General features: G+C 43.9%; 1 protein-coding gene across 1 annotated transcript in view; it reads left to right on the top strand.

Annotated features, from left to right (window-relative positions):
* The window catches only part of FBP2 (fructose-bisphosphatase 2), a 32595-nt gene extending 13316 nt beyond the window's left edge, over positions 1 to 19279 (top strand). The window contains exons 4-7 of the mRNA XM_059142799.1: positions 6772 to 6912; positions 9228 to 9365; positions 15170 to 15289; positions 18997 to 19279. Of these exons, the coding sequence (XP_058998782.1) occupies positions 6772 to 6912; positions 9228 to 9365; positions 15170 to 15289; positions 18997 to 19191 (594 nt within the window). The 3' untranslated portion in view covers positions 19192 to 19279. The remainder of the gene's footprint in view (positions 1 to 6771; positions 6913 to 9227; positions 9366 to 15169; positions 15290 to 18996) is intronic.
* The last annotated feature ends 2945 nt before the right edge of the window (positions 19280 to 22224 follow it).

Here is a 22224-nt window from a genome sequence, read left to right on the forward strand (position 1 = left end):
GACATCCCTACACATCCAATACAACCCATAAAGTATAAAATAGTGACAATACCAAATGTTGGAAGGATGCAGAGAAATGATGTCCCTCATGTGTTGTTAGTGGAAATGTAAGTGACACTGCCACTTGGGAAAAATTTGGCAGTTTATCCCAGAGAAATGAAGACTTATGTCCACATACAAACCTGCATATGATTGTTCGTGACAGCTTTATTTCTAATCACTCACAACTGGAAATAACCCAAACATCCTACCATAGGTGAGTGGTTGAACAATGATACATCTCTACCATGAAGAAACATTCAGCAATAAAATTGAATAAACTATCCATACATGTAACAACTTGGGTGGATCTCAAGGGTATCATGCTGAGTGAAAAAAGGTAATTTCAAAAGTTCACAAAATGTATGATCCTATTTATGTAACCTTCTCTAAAAGACATATTTGCACAGGGGCACCTGGGTGGCTCAGTCTGTTGAGCATCCAGCCCTCCGTTTTGGCTCAGGTAGTGATCTCATGGGTTGTGGGATCAACTCCTGCATCTGGCTTGTGCTCAGCAGGGAGTCTGCTTGAAAGATTCTCTCCCTCTGTCCCACCCCCTCCCCCTTCCCCCATGCTCCCTCTCTCTCTAATAATAAATAAACAAATCTTAAAAAAAATACATACTTGTACAGTTGGAGAAAGATCAATGGCTGCCAGGGGTTAGGGATGGTGGGGTGAGGAGGTTGGGTGTGACCGTAAAGGAGTAGCATGAGGGAGATTTCTCCACCTGGTGGGATAGTTCTGTATCTTTATGTGGTGTCTACACATGTAATAAAATGGCAAAGAGCGACACATGGACTTAATACCAATGTCAGTTTCCCAGTTTTGATATTGTACCATAGTAAAATGTATGTCATGAAACTACTGAGGGAAATTGGGTGAAAGGTACTGGGGCTCTCTGTACTATCTACACAACTTCCTGTGAATCTACCATTATTTTAAAACAAAGTTTAAAAAATTTCAGGGAAAAAAAATCTAAATTTTAAATAAGAGGTTGATTAAATTTAGAAATGCCTATGCAATTGCCTGCCCAGCCTGCTCCTGAAAAAGTATGTATGCATACTTTAAAAATATATTTTATATTTATATATATTTTACATATATGTACATATACATGTGTATATGTACATATATGTGCACATATGATATATATGCATGTGTATAAACTTGCGTGTGTATTTGTGTGTGTCTCTCAACTGAGTGCAATAGCCATGGGCCAGATTGCACCTAGTGGTAGGAAAACAGGCATGAACAAGACAGTCAGAGAAGCGGCATGGGTCCAGATGGGGCAAGGGTGGAGTTGGGGGACCAGGCAGGAGGTGAAGGTCACTTGGGGCGAAGTGGAGGTGGTGAGGAGGGAGAGAGGGCCATGGAGCTGAGAAGGGAGGTGCCAGGAATGCCTGGTCTTAGTGCCTTGAGAGGAAGGCGTGGGTGAGGGCAAGGAGGATGGTCAGCGAAAGGGAGGGGCTGGGGACTCTTGGGTTTCTACTGAGCAAATGACAGTGCCATTTGCTGAGACAAGACATAATGACAGCAGAGCAGGGATTTGGGGGGTGAGATGGGAAAGGCAAATTCCATCTTTTTTTTTTTTTTAAAGATTTTTAAATTTATTTGCCAGAGAGAGAGAGTGCACACGAGCAGGCAGAGAGGCAGGCAGAGGCAGCAAGAGAAGCAGGCCCCCTGCTGAGCAAGGAGCCTGATGCAGAACTCGATCCCAGGACCCTGAGCCACCCAGGCGTCCCGGCAAATACCATCTTGAGTTTGACGTATCTACGGGATGCCTGACTAGGGTTGTCTGGTGGGCAGTGACTCCGAGGCTGGGCTCTCAGGAATCATCGGTAGGTGCGTAGGGCTTTGAACTCTGGTTGTGGGTACGATTGCCAAGGAGTGTGTAGACTGAGAAGAGAGCTTTACTGATTAGGGTTCTAGCGTAAATGGCAGGAATGGATTAGGAAACGCTAAGGCAGGAATATGGCAGCTTCAGAGAAGGCTGGGACCAGAAAAGAGTCTCTTATCTTGCCTTCCTGTCACCTGGCCACTTTACTCCTTCCTCTCTCTGTGAATCAGGTTTTCTCTGGTTCTCTGGCTAATGGCAGAAGGAAAGTGTTGTCCCACAGCTCCCAGGCTGACATGAACCAGGGTGTTCTAGCCCCAAGTTTGGATTTCTGGAGCAGACTCTGATTGGGCCAGGTTGAGTCAGACATTCATCCCAGCCCTCATTAAATTTGTCTCACAGCAACTCAGAGTACTTTTGGATAAGAAAGTGCATCTTATGGATAAGAAAGTGCATCTTGCACTTGGTTATATACCCCGAGGGTGGGGAGGAATCAGGAGGAACACCTACATTTAAGGGGTCAGAGGAATAGGAGGTGGCAAAAGCAAATAAGAAGGCACAGCTAGAGAGTTTGAAAGGCCATGAAAGGTTCTTGGATGCAATTCCAACATGGAGGAGAGATAGGGTCCCCACACTGCACCAAGCAATTCTCAGACACTGGCAGGTGTCCAAGAACTCAACTCTTTTCTGACACTATCTACCCAGAGATAGCATCAGATTCCAGGAGTGAAGGGCTCATTCTTACAAGGCAACCCCAGGCTATTATCTGTACTGTGTTCCTGACCGACCTGCTATAGATTGGAAGTCCTAATGACCGCCCTCCGCCTCATCCACCCCCTGGCCACTCAATCCAGATGCCAATTGCAAGCCCTGTTGTTATGTGAGCTTCTGACCAACCGGCTAGAAATCAGAGGTTCCCAAGACCCTCTCCTCAGTTCTGATTAATTTGCTAGAGCAGCTCACAGAACTCAGAGAAAAAAAGTTGCTAGATCACCAGTTTATTATTAAAGGATATAACTCAGGAAGAACCAGATGGAAGAAATGCCTAGGGGAGGGTATGGGGAAAGGGTGCAGTGTCCCTGCCCTCTCTAGGCACACCACTTTCCCTGAACCTCTGGGTGTTTACCAGTCCAGAAATTCTTCCAGCTCTGTCCTTTTCAGGTTTATGGAGACTCATTACATAGGCTTGACTGATGAGATCATTGGCCGCTGGCAGTAGATTCAGTCTCCATCCCTTACCACCTTTGCAGGGGGTGAGGTCGAAAGTTCCAATTTTCTAAAAATTACAGAGCTTGATTCTTCTGGCAACAAGCCAGCTTCCTTCCAGTGACGTCCAAAAGTCATTCATCAGCATGACAAAGACATTTTATCACTCTCAACACTTAGGGAAGTCTGAGGGTTTTGGAAACTGTGAGCCAGGAACTGTGGGTGAAAACGGAATATATAGGAGAAATGCATTTCGGTCATCTGAATGTGCAAATAGATATTTCTTATAAATCACAAAATTGGGAGTCGGAAAAGAGGGAAGCAGACAGATGGTCAGGAGAGACCCATATCAAGATGGAGACAGCAGCCAAGGGACCCGACATTGCCCAGAGGTAGGGTAAAGAGGACTGGACCTTGTGCTCCTGAGGTGGTAGATGGGTCATATCTGGGAGGCTGCAGTGGGGGCAGAAGACAGACAGCTAGGTAGACAGGCATTCTAGACTCACAGACCTAGATGAAGACAGAGATAGGGCAATGGCTAGAGGGAAGCCTTGAGATCTAGAAAGTATTTTTATTATTTCTGTGGGCCTGAGGGTTCCACCTATTATTAGAAGCAGTGAAGCCAGTGGGGAAGGAGTGGTTCCCTTCAAGCCCCAGCACAGAGCCCAGAGGGCCACGGAGAGGGTGCTAGGCTGTGTGGGGACTGCAAGACCCCAGCTCCTCTGGTCAGGGAGAAATCAGCAGGACAGAACTCTGGTTTCCTACACAGAAAATGTGGTCCTTCTGGTGGCCGAGTGAAGCTTCGATGGTGAAGACTAAAGATTTTAGTAAAAAAAAAAACAAAAACAAACAACTTCCACTTTTCTAAAGATTCTTGAGAGCTCATGCTTTAGAGCTGTGGTTCCCAAACTGGCATGCCCCAGAATCACCTGCAAGCTTTCCGGAGGCCCAGAGTTTCTGACTCCAAAGCCTGGTTGGGGGAGCGGTGGGGGGACTAGTATTTATACTTCTAACAAGATCACAGGGGATGCTGATACTGCTTGTCTTCTTTGAGAGTTTGCCTCAGGGCCTGGTTCTCAGAATGAATACATGGCCAGGAATTAGAAACAAGGCCAATTTATTGAACACATGAGAGAGTCAGGTGGAAATGTAATTAGTTGCAAGAAAAAAAGTTATTTGAAAGAATGTAAAATGGGAACATAAAGACTATTAAAAGGAAATTAGCTTTGGGATGCCTGGGTGGCTCAGTGGGTTAAAGCCTCTGCCTTTGGCTCAGGTCATGATCCCAGGGTCCTGGGATTGAGCCCTGCATCAGGCTCTCTGCTCAACAGGGAGCCTGCCTCTCCTTATCTCTCTGCCTGCCTCTGCCTGCTTGCCATCTCTGTCTGTCAAATAAATAAAATCTTAAAAAAAAAGGAAATTAGGTGTTTTTTTTGTTTTTGTTTTTGTTTTTTGAGAGATAGAGACTGCACATGAAAGAGAGGGAGGGAGGGAGAATCTTAAGCAGGCTCTGTGCTCGTGCAGAGGATGATGTGGAGCTCGATCTCATGACCCTGAGATCATGACCTGAGCAGAAATCAAGAGTTGGCTCATATATACAATGGACTATTACTCAGCCATCAGAAGGAATGAACACCCACCATTTGCATCGACATGGATGGGACCGGAGGGGATTATGCTAAGTGAAATAAGTCAAGCAGAGAAAGACAATTATCATATGGTTTCACTCATATGTGACACATAAGGAATGGCATGGAAGATATTAGGGGAAGGGAGGGAAAACAGATGGGGAAAAATCAGAGGGGGATATAAACCGCGAGAGACTATGGACTCTGGGAAACAATCTGAGGCTTTCAGAGGGGAGAGGGATGGGGGATGGGGGACGTGGTAGCCCGGTGATGGGTATTAAGGAGGGCACGTGGAGTAATGAGCACTGAGTATTAAATGTGAACAGTGAATCATGGAACACTCCATCAAAAACTAATGATGTCCTAGATGGTGACTAAAATAACATAGCATTAAAAAAAAAAAAAAAAAAGGAACCAAGAGTAGGACACTTAACAGATTGAGCCACCCATATTCCGTGACAGTGTGGAGAAGGATGCTGGCTTAGCACTGGGACATGTGGGTCCATCCCAGCTGTGTCACTCAATTGTTTCAAAATGTGTGGGTACCTCCCCTGACCTCCATTCCTTCACTTTTAAATGAGGACTAGGGAGAGTCTCCATTGTTTCACAAAAGCATGAGGATGGGAAAGTACTTAGAAAAAGATAAAGCCCCAAATAAATATAAATTAACTATTTTACCCTGAAGAAGTTGTTCTTCAGGGGAGTCAATTAACACAACTGACAGATTTTTTCTTAAAAGATTTTATTTATTTATTTGACAGAGAGAGATCACAAGTAGGCAGAGAGGCAGGTAGAGAGAGGGGGGGGGAAGCAGGCTCCCCCTGCAGAGCAGAGAGCCGGATGCGGGGCTCGATCCCAGAACCCTGAGGTCATGACCCGAGCCGAAGGCAGAGGCTTAACCCACTGAGCCACCCAGGTGCCCCGGCTGACAGATTTTAGATGTGTGTATAATATTCAGGCTCAATATTGTTGTTCTGGTTCCTAATGACATAATCATCAGTGTGTCTTCATAACTTCACCTCTACCACTTTGCAATTCTCTGGAATTTTCTGCTCAGTAGGGAATCTCCAGGCAGTATTTCTGGACTGGTCTTTTAGCCCAAATCCACTGGCATCTAGAGAGAACAGAGCATCTAATTAAACAGCAGAGGAAGCTGTGCTGGAAAATAGAGAGTGGGGTATAGAAGGGCCCAGAAGCAATGAGGCCAACCATTCGTATTTAACCCTTGCACACCGAGCACCACGCTCCTTGGGTATGACAGGCTCTGGGAAAGTGAGTTTGGAGCCTCAGCTTGTCACATTTGTCACAGCTATTTGCCATGGTCTGTGGAGCTGAATCCATCTGGGTCTTCTGATTTGAAGAGTTGATCGAAGTCTGCCCATTCGCCTCTCCTTCCAAGCTCCTGTCACATCTGCCGCCCACAGGGATGTTAGGGGCCAGGGCCAGTTCCAGTGCTAGTCCAGAATTCTACCCCCATCCCTGAAGGCTTTGCTGTGAAGCCAGAACCCCAGATGAAGGTGAGGAAAGAGCAGGGCATGCCTCCTCTCCTTCCCACTCCCCAACTCAGCTCTCACAGCAGAGCCCAGCAGTGTGCTACTTGTTTTTCCAAAGTAATCAGGTGAGTTGTTCAAACATTCAGGCCTGAGTGTTGCATCTACATAATCCAGATGATAAAGATGTTTCCCTCCAAGGGCTCTTGAGCACATACAATGGGATAGGGCGCAAGATCAGAGCTTCATGACCTTGGTTTCTGTAACAGTTAAGGAGCCTGGCTTATAATTTTTAAGAGGGCCTGTGGTTTTAGCATTTTGGGGTGCTTTTTGGCAGGACGCAGATGGATGTGTTCAGAAACCAGCAAGGAGTCCAAGAATGGTCTCTGCAATTGCTTGGCTCGAACCATTTGTTACCATGGCAATGCATTCCCTCCAGATGCATTGGCCTCAGCTCAAAATTCTAAGGACTGCATTTCCTTCAGTGGTTCAAGGAGGTCTGAAGCCCAGGCCTCTGGTAGAGTGTTCTGTCCAGAGACGATAACACCCTATGTTTCTCTTTTCTCTTCCACAGACTTCAGAGGATGAGCCTTCTGAAAAGGATGCTCTGCAGCCAGGCCGAAATATCGTGGCTGCGGGCTATGCCCTCTATGGTAGTGCAACCTTGGTGGCTCTTTCCACTGGGCAAGGAGTGGACCTCTTCATGCTTGACCCAGTAGGTATCCAGTGTGTTCATATCAGTTCTGAGGACTCCCTGTGTCTCTGTGCTTTAATTCCAGTTGGCTGGGGTAATTTCATACTTAATACTTGCTTTTGGGACAAGGGAATCTGGTTGGGGAATCAACACCAACATCAATGAACATTAATGACCTGTGTCCACCCCCCCAGAGGGCTTTTGAAGGGTTCTGTGGGGTCTGTCATATCAGCCCAGCCTCTGCCCTTAAGGATTTTTCTAATCCAAAAATGCATTCAACCTCTTTGGCTTATGGAAATACAATCATTTTAAAAAGCCTAATGTTGCCAGTGTCTAGACAGAAACATGGATATTTTTAGAGTAGCATGTTCCAATAGAACTTTCTGTGACCCGGCATATGTTCTATTATCTGTGCTGTCCAATATGGCAGACACTAGCCTCTTGTGGCTACTGAACACTTGCAATGTGGTTAGTGTGACTAGAAACTTGGTTTCAAAACTTTGTCTTGGGGCACCTGGGTGGCTCAGTTGCTGAGCATCTGCCTCCGGTTCAGGTCATGATCCCAGGTCCTGGGATCAAGCCCCGCATCGGGCTCCCTGCTTGGCGGGAAACCTGCTTCTTCTCCCACTCCCCCTGCTTGTGATCCTCTCTTGCTGTTTCTGTCAAATAAATAAATAAAACCCTTTAAAAAAACCCCCAAATTTGTCTCATTTTAATTAAATTAAATTGCCACATGTGACTAGTGACTACCCCATTGGACAGCATGGATTTGTGGGACTCCTTCTAATGTACATGTTCTTCCCAATTAAGTAAAAGATGTTACCATATTAATGGTAAAGCTCAGGACATACGCTGGGGATGGGCAGGTCTTGAGGACCCGGATGCAGGAGTCCCAGGAACGGGCTTGCAGCATGGCCAGTCTGGCCTGGACCCTACCCCTGATTCTGTGTCTCTCACTCAGGTTTCAAGTGCCAAAGAGGAGTATCTCATTTGCCAAGCTAAGTCACATGCCTGACCTTGGGCTGGAGGAGACCCAGCTTAGTCTTCCTAGATTGGCATCCAATGAGAAGAGTTACTTCTTCAAAGGGAGTTAGGCTGTTTTTAGGAAGTGTTACTCCACAAATGTCCACAGCAAGCTCTTAAAGCTCAGGAGCCAGAGACTACCAGGAAGTAGGACTTAGTGAACAAGGATGGCTGTGCTCTAGAAGAACAGTGGAGAATCCTGCCAGGAGGGAGCTGGGATGGACTTAGTCTACAGCAAATGCACTTTTGCTTGATAATCTTGGGAGGATTCAAGAAAGAGAGGGTCCATTCTGGCTTGAGAGTGGATACCATAAATGATTGTGTATCAGTAATTTTTATCTAGGAGGTAGGAAGATTAAAGTGAAGGTAGAGACTCACTGGTAAAGAAGAAGTCGTCCCTCACATGCAGCAGAGGGGAGGGATGCTTAGCTACATTTGTGGTTGCTGAGTATTCTCATCACTGTCTTATTTCAGACATGGTCAGCATGGTCTTGCCTTTTTATAACTGGGATTATAAATTGCTTTGTTTATTCGGAACCTTCTAGTCTAGCCACCTGATGTGAGCTGTTGTCCCAGGGGATTTCATTTTCTTAGTCTTCAAAGTTCATTAAAACTGATTACATTCCAAGCCTGGTTTTTATCCTAGTGACTTAGACATCCAGCCTTTTGAGGTGATGCCTGCAACCAGTTAATCATGCCCATAAACACTCAGATAAATGGTACCTGAGGGGTCTCCTGCGGAGTGACCACAGTGGGGGCCGTGGGTATAATCTGATTAAATAATTCTGAAGATTTCTTTCATTTTACCCTTTTTATTCCTTATGCCAAGTGAATACAGTTTCTGATTTCCTTATTACCCTGTATAAGAGTCACTGGGATACTGGGAATTTTTTGTGATTTCTAAGACCGAGTCATTAAAATCAATGGACCACACAGTAGTAGGGAACTACATCCCCCAACTTTATGATGAATCCCTTCCATGGAACTTCTTCCTCTCATTGTTGATGGCCCACATCTTCCTGGAAAAATCAGGAATTAACTAGGGATGAGAACTTGGGGGTATTAATGCTTCGAAGTTCCCAATGAAAGAGTGACCTGATAGGCAGTGAAAATTACCAAGGAAACGTTCCCTCTTTCCTTTGAATTATTTCATCTCTTGCTGGAGGATGGCTGGAGCTGCTGAAGGACGGGGACCAGCTGGGTCCTCAAGGAGGCCCACACCTTCTGATGCTCTCTGATTGTTGGGGGCAGCGCTGTTGGCTTCTGTTTCCTGGTATCTCTCTCCTTCCTGGTGTTTCTGTTCATCTTTCTAGGCTCTCGGTGAATTTGTCCTGGTGGAAAAAGATGTCAAGATAAAACAGAAAGGCAAGATTTACAGTCTCAATGAGGGCTATGCCAAATATTTTGATGCTGCCACCACAGAATATGTGCAGAAAAAGAAATTTCCTGAGGTGAGTGAAGAAAGCTTAAGGCAGTAGCAGGGAGAATGCTGCCTCAGTGGGTCCCTGTTTGGGTGCCGGATTTGGGGGTCTGGCTGAAAGAGTTGATACCCCTGTTTATGGATCTGATTAGTACGAGAATGATGGGCTCTGCCTTTCTTCATAAACAAGCAATGTCTTTGACAACTAAAAGTTACCTACTTAAGAGAATACTCCCTAGTTTAGTTTTTCTAGGAAACAGACCACATTTTCAAAATTCAGGATTCAGGCCAGAACCTGTCAGGTCATTTGTTTGCTGAGCTACCATATATAGACTCTGGTCACTCACTTTTATTTGCTTTTAGATGGAGTAGTTATATTTGAAAGTCCCATTCATATGCCCTAATATCAAGACCTCGTGTTTACCCCAAGCTTTAGGATTTTTTTTTTTTTTTTGTCTCTCAATGGGATTACCAAGTTCTGGACTTCATGTGTCTATTAATGAAGTCCTCAAGATCCATTCAACATGTCCATCATTCTAAGAAAACTTTTAAGATAGATGTGAGAGTAGAGTCAAAGACTTTCCAGGTCAACTGTGTAAAGTCTGGCCTAAATTGAAGAGGAATGCAAGCTTGTCTATGAGTGGGACCATCTCTCACCAAATTCTGGGGAATTCCATAAGAGACACCCTTTGTCCTGTGGTGGGAAGGCAGTGGTGTGGTGGGCTAGCCTGGCTGTCCCTGGAAGTCCTCATGAACTCCTTGGAAAAAGAGCTTGTGATGCCACAGGACTAAGAGGCAGTCTGTGAACAGAATCCTGGGACCTGCCTTTGCAGGCCCAAGGTGAAGCTATAGAGAAATTTCTACTTCTTTTCATTTATTTTTTGAGTGAAATTCTCAAAAGTGCCATTTCCTGTACCTCTTCTTCATAGGGTTGTATTTTGCCAACACTCACGAACCCATCCAATGTCTTGAGGGCAAAAGTCGCAAGATGTGAATTGTAAGGTGATAAATTCAAAATTATTTACGTGTTTCTGGTCTTGGAGATGTTTCAAAGTGGCCCCCATTCTAAGCTAAAAGGTGCCTTCTCTAGAGCCCATAAAAAATACAAGTACCACTAAAAAATACAAGTCCTACACAAAAATTATCATATGTCTCTTTGAAGGAGGGGTTTCAGGTGAGGAAAAAAGGCATCAGCCCATGAATGACTGACAGCTGGTGAACAGTCTGATCACAGGAAGACCCCTTGTAAATCTTACCACAGGATGAGCTCCCAAATGGAAAACCACTCAAAGGGCATGATTATTATGCTAGTCAGAGAAAAAACATGAATCCCTTGCCCTCTCAGTAAAACCGGAACTCTTAGGAGTTATTTAAGATCTTTCTCAATTCCATTTTAGCTTTTTCTCCACCCAGGTAAGGCTCTCTGCTCTTTAAAAGAAAAAAAAGGGTTTCTCTTGTCTCGTTTCTCACAGTCCAGCTTAGATGGTTTGATTACAGCTAGAAGAAAGACACTAGGTTCTAAGATAAAGCTACCCACTGTAATTTTGCAAAATGGAGTAAATAACCTTAATAGGATCTACACAGTTTCCCAAGAGATGTCCCAGGAGTAAGAGAAGTTCATCAGGCCAGAGGTTCTGAAGAATTTTTGACTGTGACCATTAATAACAAATGCATTTTATGTCTAATTCAGAGCACACTTGTGCAAGCATGCACATGCACACTGAAACAGAAGTAAACTGCCTTTCTGTCTACTGTGCTCTAAGATATGTTTTCATTATTTTCTTTTGTTTTTTATTCAATTCTATTCTGTTCTGATCTGATCTGGTCTGTTCTGTTCCAGTCCATTTGTTTGGATTGCATTTCATTTCTTTCAAAAACATGTTTAGCAATGACCCATAAATGGATTTTATGATCCATGAATGGCTTTTCATCCACACTTGAAAAAGTGTACTGTGCTGGGTAGCTTCTTAAACATTTCACTAGATCATAAAAGTAATCTACAGATTCTCAGAATGGAGACAGTGAGACAAAAATAAAAGGGAGTGTGTGCATTGCACACCTGCAGAACAGGTTAATGTCACTCAAATAGCCCATGGATGGCTGCTCATTATTGTACCCAGTATGAAAACGAGTAGGACTTGTGCAGTAGGATCTAAATAGCAGGTTATTCTGATCTCCTCCTTGCTCTGTAACAGCTGTTCAGTGGAGCAATCCCTCCTAGAAAACAGAAAGTCAGTGTTCACTCATCATGGAAATGATAGACTATTGAGCACAATGTATTAATCAATATTTCCGTGTCGATGCAAAGATGAGACCCTTCTCAACAGCAAAGGAGGGCACATACTCCCCAATATAAAGCAAGGCTCCAGAATCCTCCAGTTGTTTTTTAACGTGTAACTCCAGATTTAATTTACATCTTCCCCTAGCATAAAAGGATTTGTTCTGTCTCTAGAAGATTTTGGTTTTGCTTACTTTTTACATAAAATCCCTTATAAGATCCATAAACTGAAAACTAGGCATTAGTTGGTTGTGGCCCTGAAAGTTTAGTCTACATGTAACAGCAGGACACTGGTGTGAATGCTTGATAATTTCCTCAGGCCACGCTTGATAGTCCAGGGAGGGACTTTCTTCTTGATGTAAAAAAACAATGATCATTTTGATGGAAGTGCTGGATTGGATTGGGAGTTAACAGTTCTAACTGATAAGACAAACAGAGCTACAGTGAAACCCCAAGTTGGATTCCAGAATTTCCTCCTATAGATACAAAAAGGAATTTTGACTTTGGACAGAGGGGGATATCCTCAACAGAGTGGTGGGCATCCTCCTGGCTATGGTGGAGGTTGTCAGTGATCCCTTAGAAAGATTAAAAGGAAATTAGGGAAAAGAATCTGTGCGCCCTTCCCTCAGCAATTCTCTGAGAAGAGAGAAGGACAGAGATGAAAGCAGGAGAGGCTAGCTTGGGGGATATTGGGATGAAGCCATTTCTTTCTTTTATTAAGTACTTTTAACTCTTTTTAAATAAAGAAAGGCCCAAAGAAGAAGTCAATAAATAGTCCGTAATATTTCCACTTGATTGAAACTAGTTTCTTTTCTTGTTAACAAAACTTAACAAGTAATATATCTCAAAAGTTAAACATAGAGTTACCATATGACCCAGAAATTCCACTCCTCAGTATATACCCCAAATAAATCAAAACAATATATTCAGAAAAAAACTTGCACACAGATATTTGCAGCAGCATTATTTACAATAACTAGAGGTGGGAACAATGTCCCATCAACTGATGGGACTCAAATGTCCATCAAGGGATGAGTGGATGAATAAAAGATGGTACATTCATACAAGGGAGTATTACAAGCCATAAGAAGGATTGAAGTATTGATCGATATCATGATTTCAAAAACATTTATGCTAAGTGGAAAAAGCCATTTGCTAAGATTAGGTCAACGTGTAGAGACATAGGCAGATTAGTGCTTGCCAGGGTCTGGGGGGAAGGGAGGACGGAGACTACTTAATGGGTATGATGTTTTCCTTTGGACAATGGAAATGTTCTGTAATCAGATAGAGGTCATGGCTGTACCATATTATGAATGCACTAAATACCACTGAACTGTATATTTTAAAATTGTTAATTTTATCTGATGTAGATTTTACTTCAATTAAAAAATATAATCTAGGATTAGGTAATGTAAAACATACAGAAATATACAAAATTAAAGGTGAAGCCCTCCTTCCCTTTTTCAAGGGGCTCTTTGCAGGGATGACCACTGCCAAGTGTTGCTTTTATTCTTTGAGCTGGGATGGGGGGAAGGGTTATGCACATTCATCTCCATATCTGTACCACTACCCTTTTAGAACATTAGGTAGACCCTATTAGTTTCACCTGATTTTCTTTTTCATGATTTAGAGATTGACATAATTGCCATGGAGATCCCAAATGTATACACTCATGACCTTTTGCAAGTGTATCTGTAGGGCACATGTCTTACTGAAGGTGCTGGGTCAAAGGATATGAATATTTCACGGGCTTTTGTTACCAAATAGTCTTTCAGAAAAGTTGCATCAATTTATAGCCTCCAGCACCATATGAAAGAGTACCCATTTCCCTATGTCCTTGCCAGTGTGAGATATGGTGAATCTTTTAAAATTTTTGTCCCTTTGATGGTGAAAAGGTGAACCTTGTGGCTCGATCTGCACATGTTTAATTATGCTTTATGTCATAAAGCACATTTATGTATTTATCAAGCACCTACTTTTGTCTTAGTAAATTGCCTAATTCTATCCTTAGCAAATACTTACTTAGTGTTATCTTTTTCTTGTTGCTTTGGATAGGCACTTAGTAAATGAAGGAAATTAGCTTTTGTCTGTTATTCATGTTAGAAATATGTATAGACTTTCAGCTTTTGATCCTATAGAAGTGCTGTCCAATAAATAGCTAATTGCCACATGTGGCTATTTAAATTTAAATTAATTGCCAGTAAATAACATGTAAATCATCCTATTTTCATCTACACTTGTCTCGTTACCAGAGCTCAACAGTGGTGAGTGGCTGCCGAGTGGGACATTGGTGATAAAAAGTGTTTTGCTGGGACACCTGGGTGGCTCAGGTGGTTAAGCATCTGCCTTCAGCTCAGGTCATGATCCCAGAGTCCTGGGATCAAGTCCCGCATCTGGTTCCCAGCTCAGCCAGGAGCCTGCTTCTCCTTTTCCTCCCTGCTTATGCTCTGTTGATATCTCTGTCTCTCTTTCTCTCTCAAATGAATAAATAAAAGCTTTTTAAAAAAGTGTTTTCATCACCACAGAGAATTTCACTGGACAGCCTTGTTCTAAATTATTTGTTATTTTCTCATTTTAAGTCTCTCCCCATCTTGAAATAATTTGGCTGTAAAAAATGAGGTAAGGATCCTACACCCCTCTTCTCTAAGGAGTTAGCACAGTGCTGTTTGTTCCCTAATAGTCCTCTCCCACACTGATTGAAAGGTCCTGTTCAGCATAAATGAAATTCTTGTCTATATTTAGGCCCATAACTGGGCTCTATTCTGAGCTACTGGTCAGTGTTTGCATTTCTTCCTTGCATATGTAAATATTGTTCACTGTGTGCTCTTAGATTTGGTAGAGATAATTTTTTCCTTGCTCTTCATTTTCACAAATGTTCTTGTTTTCTTTGTCAGAGAATTTTAATACCAATTCTTTCAAGTTTCTTCCCCCAAAAGTCTGTTGATATTTTCTAAGCGTTTTATAGCCTTAGCTCTTAATGTGCCGGTCTTCCAACCACTTTGAGTTAACTAGTCATGTGGCGTAGGTTAAGTTTTTGGTCTATCTTTAAAATGGGGTTATTCCTCTTTTTATCATAAAATTGTAAATTCATTTATTTTTATTCATTTATGTATGTTAGTCCCTCCCTTCAGTTGGGAGTTCCTTGGGGGCAGAGACTATCTTCCTGTTTTTGGCATCCTCAGGGCCTGGCCTGGTGCCAGGCATAAATAAGATGCTGAAAAATTATTTATTGGGCTGAGTTTACACGCGATTTGTGAACAGTCCTACTCATGTTGTTAACTAGGAGAGTAATTGGCATGTTTTGCATTCCACCTAATATTCAGGGTTTGGGATCACTGGTAGTACCTGCTTTTATTGCAATTCAATTCATTTTGGTGGGAGGTGACTATTTCCTGCTTGTCTAACGCAAGCCTAAATGTTGCTGATGTCACCTTCTTTCCCTAGAAGGGTTTAACAGTTACTTTGCTTTGCTCTGTAAACCTCCTAAGGCAAGGTACGTGGGTAAGGGAGTGTCTAATCCAGGCGAGCATCCTGTCTCCTCTCTCTCCGCCTCCTAGGATGGCAGTGCGCCCTATGGGGCCCGGTACGTGGGCTCCATGGTGGCCGATGTGCACCGCACCCTGGTCTACGGAGGGATCTTCCTGTACCCGGCGAATCAGAAAAGTCCGAAGGGCAAGGTAATTCTCGTTTGTCCCCTGGCTGTATTGGTCAGTAAGCCAGTTGGAGTTCCCTTTCTCTTCATGCCTGCTTTTTGGCTACTGCTCTGTCCTTTTCACGTCTGTTTGTGAGTGTGCAGGTGGAAGAAAAAAGAAGTGTATTTCCCATTAATGGATTTTGAGGCTGTGGTGGAGGCTGAAGATGTTAATGGCCATTTTCACTGGTCTTTGCATTCCCTGGTCTCAGGCCTGTCATTCACCATGAGTCAGCTGTGTTCAACTGCTGCTTTTTACGTGCTGTGCCTGACTTGTAGCTTGAGCAACACCTAATTCTGGATGAGAGACCCTTCGAGAATCTAATGAAAGCTATGGATCCACTTCCATATGCACATAAATGCACATAAACAGGCATTACATACATTTTTGGGGGTTCACAGATGACCTGAAGTCTACCGATGAATCCTCCAGAGAGTTCCCAAACTTCAGAGTAAGAACTTCTGGTCAGAACTTATTTAATACTTCTGGAAAGGTAGCCCCTGGGTGATCTTACTGCAACTTTATGACACAAACTCCAAAATACTTGTATGGTCAGATGAGAATCTTAAGATCCGAATGCATCTATCCTGAATAGACCCTCCCATGGAAACGTGTCTGACCAACCACAGAAATCATAGGTAAGTAGACAAATCAAAATAAAGATCTACTGTGTTCTCAAACACACCCACAACTGGCCGTGTGTATATTTGTGTCCCAGGCTGTGCAATTTGAATTTTTGGAATCCCAGACTCAAAGCCATGATAGGAAATCTGGGTGCCTGGGTGGCTCAGTGGGTTAAAGCCTCTACCTTCGGCTCAGGTCATGGTCTCAGGGTCCTGGGACTGAGCCCCGCATTAGGCTCTCTGCTCAGCAGGGAGCCTGCTTCCCCCTCTCTCTTTCTGCCTGCCTCTCTGCCTGCTTGTGATCTCTGTCTGTCAAATTAAAAAAAAAAAAAATTAAAAAAAAAAAAAAGAAATCTAAGAGCACATGAGACAAGTGGGAAGATTTTTAATATGCAGATTAGTGTGTCAGGAATTTCTCTTCATGTGAGTGTTGAGCTCAGGTATATTATAACCTTCGGAAGTAACAATCACAGCCAAGTCTGCATGACGGGTGCGGGGACGGGGTATTAAATGAGGTCTGGAAAACGAGGAAATGCTTGCATAGAAACATGCTTGCTGTCTGCTCAGTTCCAACACAGAAAACATTAGTCTGTTTCTTACCAATTATTAAAAATAATTTACAATAAGCCAGAAAATATGCACATGGGATTACGAGACATTTCTGTAAAGACATGTAATTCCATGTATAGATCTATATTCACGACACCATCACCAACCTTATTGAAAATACCGCTGGTTCCTGATCTCTGTGTTTTAGCTTTGTTGGTCTCTGTGAGTGCTTTGGTGTGTGTTTTGGTGCTGGGGTAGATGCGTATGCCTTTTCTCCTGTGTGTGCGTTTCTCTGTCTATCTGTTTAGATTTTAATTGTAGGAAAAAAAAAAGAAGATCACATGGGCTGCAGGTCAAAGTGACACGAAGCCCTGCACATCGTGTTTTTTTTTTTTTTTTTTTTTTTTTAGATTTTATTTATTTATTTGACAGACAGAAATCACAAGTAGGCAGAGAGACAGAGGAAAGCAGGCTCTGCTGAGCAAAGAGCCTGATATGGGGCTCGATCCCAGAACTCTGGGAGTCATGACCTGAGCCGAAGGCAGTGGCTTTAACCCACTGAGCCACCCAGGTACCCCTGCACATTGTGTTTTAAGATGAATTTACTATAAAGACAACTTTAGGTGAAGGGCAGCGTTGGCTCAAAGACAAACTTTATGTGAGGATATTGTGCTTTTTCTTTTTCTTTTAAATATCTGAATCAACATGGTAACAAAGGCTACTGGGTTACAGTCTGAGACTTTGGCATCCCAAATCCCTCATCCTTAAGCACCCAGAGCAAGGAAAGGACGAAGAAAAAACCAAACTCTAGAAGCTGAAAGGTGGCTGTGCAGGACCAGCTGGCCACCAGTGTCCCTCTTCTGGGTGAACAGGGACCAAACTAGTGGATCCAAGTGTGTCTACACCCACTGGGGCTTTTTTGGACCCTGGAGGTCTAGGGTGGAGGGCAGTGTACACTGTTTTACCAAAGTGCCAGTAAATACCCCCAGAATCTTAACTTATTCTCTCCTAAATGCCTGTCTCTCTAACCTAGACCAGAGATATTTTGCTTCTCACCATGAAATAACAACGATTCAAAAATCAGCACAAGATATGACTGCTTCTCAAAGAGTTTCAGATGATCTTCAGAAAGGGTTGAAGAAGAGAATGGGAAAGAAAAGGCTATAGAAAGCTGGCACAGGGGCGCCTGGGTGGCTCAGTGGTTAAGCCGCTGCCTTCGGCTCAGGTCATGATCTCAGGGTCCTGGGATCGAGTCCCGCATCGGGCTCTCTGCTCGGCAGGGAGCCTGCTTCCTCCTCTCTCTCTCTGCCTGCCTCTCTACCTACTTGTGATTTCTCTCTGTCAAATAAATAAATAAAATCTTTAAAAAAAAAAAAAAAAAAAAGAAAGCTGGCACAACCACTCTGTAAGCTGATTACAGGAAGGAACTTGTTATCTTTTAAATACAGGTTTTTGCACCTATTGGGAAGGAAGGAAAAGACAGTATGATACTGGGCTAGAACATGCAGCTAGCCTGTCACCCTGAATCTAATGGGATATGTGTGTGTTTTTTGGTAGGGGGTGGGTTGGTGAGGAGTGCATCATAGCACAATCACAGAAACAAGCCTAAAAAAGACATTGGGTCCAGCCCATTTCTATTCAATTCCCCAAGCACTCACTGGGATGCAGGGCAGACACCTGTTGGTTCCTGTAGTGCCTGTTAGAAGAAGCAGTCCTTGCTTGGGATAAGCTCAGCCCTGGGTACACGGGCATGACTTGGAAAGCAGGGCACAAGCTGACTTTACCCTCCCCACTCTGCCCATTTCTGCCTTCCACTGGGAGTCCTTGGGCAAGGGACACAGTAGCCTTGTTTGGACATTTCCCTTGGGTCAGATATTACTGGGAAGGGAGATGCCACAATGTCCAACCCAGACAGATTCTGTCCCTGCCCTCAAGGGCGAGCGTGTAAGGAGGAAGGCAGCTATGAAACACGCCTCTGTGTGACAAATATAGGAAGAGGAATGTGCAGGATCCTGTGGGAGTGCAAGCAGGGGACGTTAACTCTGTCTTGGGGGCCAAGAGAAAAGGCCATTTAAACCCCAGCAAACTACCTAGTCAGGTCGATGATGTGGGGTTCTTCACATGATCCCGAACACTGAAGTTATCCTGAGAGACCACCTAGCACTCTCTAGATGACCTTCCATCTCACCCAAGCTGGATGGCTCACTTGCCGTAAGGCCTCACATACACAGGCTCCTGACCAGCGCTCAGCATCAGTTTAGCTCTCTGTTGAACTAACAGCAAGCAAGGATCTAGGTCTCATCTCCCAAGGGAGGAGGCAGGCCTCTCATAAGCACAAAGATCACAAGACAGGTAGAGACTGACCAGCAGTGCCCCAAAGACATGGCCATGAACCTGGCATAGTCGTGCTAACAAGACACAAGTTCAGCTGCTGGAATTCCCCATCGAGCTTTAGGGGTGTGGCTTCGGGATTTGGGGTCACTTGCAGAACTTGTCCACCTGACTCTCTTTCTCCCACAGCTCCGGCTCCTGTACGAGTGCAATCCCGTGGCCTTTATCATAGAGCAGGCTGGAGGCCTGGCGACCACAGGCACCCAGCCCGTGCTGGACGTGAAACCGGAGTCCATTCACCAGCGAGTTCCCCTCATTCTGGGGTCCCCAGATGATGTGAAAGAGTACCTCACCTGTGTACAGAAAAGCCAGGCAGGAAGGTAGTGGGTTTCACCCGGAATGCTGCCTTTTTTTTTTTTTTTGTCTTGTCCCTTCTATTAAGGGCCCTAAATAAACAATCATTGTAAACAGTGGTGATGAGTCGTAGAAGACAAACCCCTGAATCAGCCCCAGAAGAGCAGCAATGAAGTGCTCCTCCGGGCTCCAGGAGCCAGAGGCGATTCTATGCTCCATGGGAAGGGCTCAAAGTAAAAACCCACATTTGAAAAGAACAAATTTGATCTGTCTTCTCTCAAGCACAACAGCTAATAGGATTAGAGTTCCAAGTCTGACAGCCAGGGAATTCGCAGCTACGGATTTTTTGGGCAAAAGGTTTAGGGATCAGTTAAGAATTTGTCTTGGTTGGCTTAAAATTTGAACCTAGTGGAGACTGCTTCCAAGATGGCAGAGTACTAGGCAGACCCTGAACTTGTTTTGTTTTAAATACAACTAGACTAGCCTTGAAGTTTTTGAAAAACTAGGAAAAGGATGGGAGGAGTATGGAGTGAGGGAATTTGGCAGAAGTGCGGTTCACAGCTCTGAACTGGGGGATTGGGAAGCCGTGGAGTGGGGAAGGGGTGTAAGCCCGGTTTGCAGAGCAAAGTCAGGAAGAGAGAGGAAGTCAGAAAGATTGCAGCAGTTTGTGACCCCCTAAGTAGCTGTCGAGTGGATCCCTGGGTTGCTCAGGGAAAAATTGCTCCCCTTTCCAGAGGGCATTTGAGGATTATTTGTCCTCTCCAGAGCCAAAGGGACAGCCAGGGAGCCACTGAGGGGAGCTCTCCAGTAGGGTCAGGGGGTGCACAGAGGGGAGAAAACCTCTTAAGTTTTTGCCCTGAGCCACAATAGGCTTGAACCTCTGCGCGCATGCGCCAATAGTCACTTTTCTTGGACTGTCTGTGGCCAGTGCGGAGGCTGGAGCCAACGACAGGTAACATGGCTGCTGCTTTACTGTCTGCCACAATAGATCCAAACCTCTGTGATGGCTTTTCTAGGAAAAAGGGAGTAGGGAGTAGTGCAGATGGCTGATAGCCTGGCCCCAGCTTTCCATCAGTGTTATGATAAACTCTAGCCTCTGCACACATACTGTGTGAAGGCTTTTCATGGATGGACTCGTGCTGGACACAGCCCGATGCTCCCTGCCTGGGGACAACATTGGATATGCACACCTTACCAGGCCCTTTAAAACTTAGAGTTTTGAATCCCAGCCACTGGCCAAGATAAAAGACAGTAGATCTGTGGCTCTGGGCATGCTGATGACCTGGACATAGAAAGGTTAGGGCAGGAAATTGATGAAGGCCTGGCCACAGGAGATTGTTCAGTTTTCTGGGAGGGCCTCCTGAGCAACAGCTGCTGAGGGTTCTGCCCCCCTAGGGACAAGGGGATGAGGTGACACCATATTCTACCTTCTCTACATGATGCCCTCTTCCTGTCTACCAGCACAGAGAGAAACACAGCACCTCTGGTAGAGGCTTCAATCCCTTACACTAAACCCCACCCCCAGACCTGGCAGGAGCAAGTTCTAAGGGCAAGTCAGCTTGTAAACCAGCACAGCAGGCCTTTCCCTCAGAAGACAAACACAAACCCCAGCATATACCAGGTATACTAATTAAAGAAAACTCGAAAACATCAGCTTCTGGCTTAAACACACACACACACACACACACACACACACACACCCCACAAAAAACCCAAAGCATCCCTACTCAAAGGTACCCCCCCTTCCCAAAACAAGGAAGAACTCTATAGAGAAGGACCAGTGGGAAAGAGCAGCCAAAACACCATAGCAGAGTATACACAGTGTACACCAGAATTACTTCCTGAAGATGTTGTTGATTATTACAGTTTTTTTTTCCTTTTTTCCCCCCTTCTTTTTTTTTTCTCATTCTTTTCCTCTTTTCCTTTCTGGACAAAATTACTAGAAGGAGAAATTCACAACAGAAGAATGAAGCAGAGGGAATACTCTCTGCCATAGATTTAATAGATATGGATATAAATAAGATGTCAGAGCTATAACTCAGAGTAATGATTATAAAGATACTAGCTGGGGTTGAAAAAAGCATAAAAGATACTAGAGAATCCCTTAGTTTAGAAATAACAGAACTAAATCTAATCAGGTCAAAACTAAAAATGCTATTACTGAGATCAGTAAAAAAATGGAGGCTCTAATTGTTAGGGTAAATGAGGCAGAAAAGAGTCAGTGATATAGAAGACAAAATGATGGAAAATAAAGAAGCTGAGAAAAAGAGAAAAAACTACTAGGTCACGAGGAGAGGCTTTGAGAAATCATTGGCACCATAAAGTTCAATAGTACTTGAATAATAGGGGTCCCAGAAGATGAGAATAGAGAGAGAGGGGCAGAAGGTTTATTTGAACAAATTACAGCTGAGAACTTCCCTAATCTGGGGAAAGAAACAAGCATTCAAGTCCAGCAGGCCCAGAGAACCACCCCCCAATCAATAAAAATCATTCCATACTCTGACATATAATAGTGAAGCTTGCAAATTTCAGAGATAAAATCCTGAAAGCAGCTATAGATGAGAGCTCCTTAACCTACTAGGGTAGAAACATTAGATGGCAGCAGACCTATCCACAGAGACATGGCTGGTCAGAAAGGACTGCCATGATGTATACAGGGTGCTAAATGAGAAAAAACATGCAGCCAAGAATACTTTATCCACCAAGGCTGTCATTCAGAATGGAAGGAGAGATAAAGAGCTTCCAGGACAAACAGAAACTAAAAGAATTTGATCACTAAACCAGCCCTTCAAGAAATATTAAAAGGGATCCTGTGAACAAAGAGAGAGCCCAAATGTAACATAGACTAGAAAGGAGCAGAGACATTATACAGAAACAATGACTTCACAGATAATACAGTGGCACTCAATTCACATCTTTCAATAGTTACTCTGAATGTAAATGGCCTAAATGCTCCAATCAAAAGACACAGGGCATCAGATTGAATAAAAAAGGAAGACCATCAATATGCTATTTGCAAGAGACATATTTTAGACCCAAAGACACCTCCAGATTGAAAATTAG

This window comes from Mustela lutreola, chromosome 12, assembly GCF_030435805.1.
Source record: "Mustela lutreola isolate mMusLut2 chromosome 12, mMusLut2.pri, whole genome shotgun sequence".
Lineage (NCBI taxonomy): Eukaryota > Metazoa > Chordata > Mammalia > Carnivora > Mustelidae > Mustela > Mustela lutreola.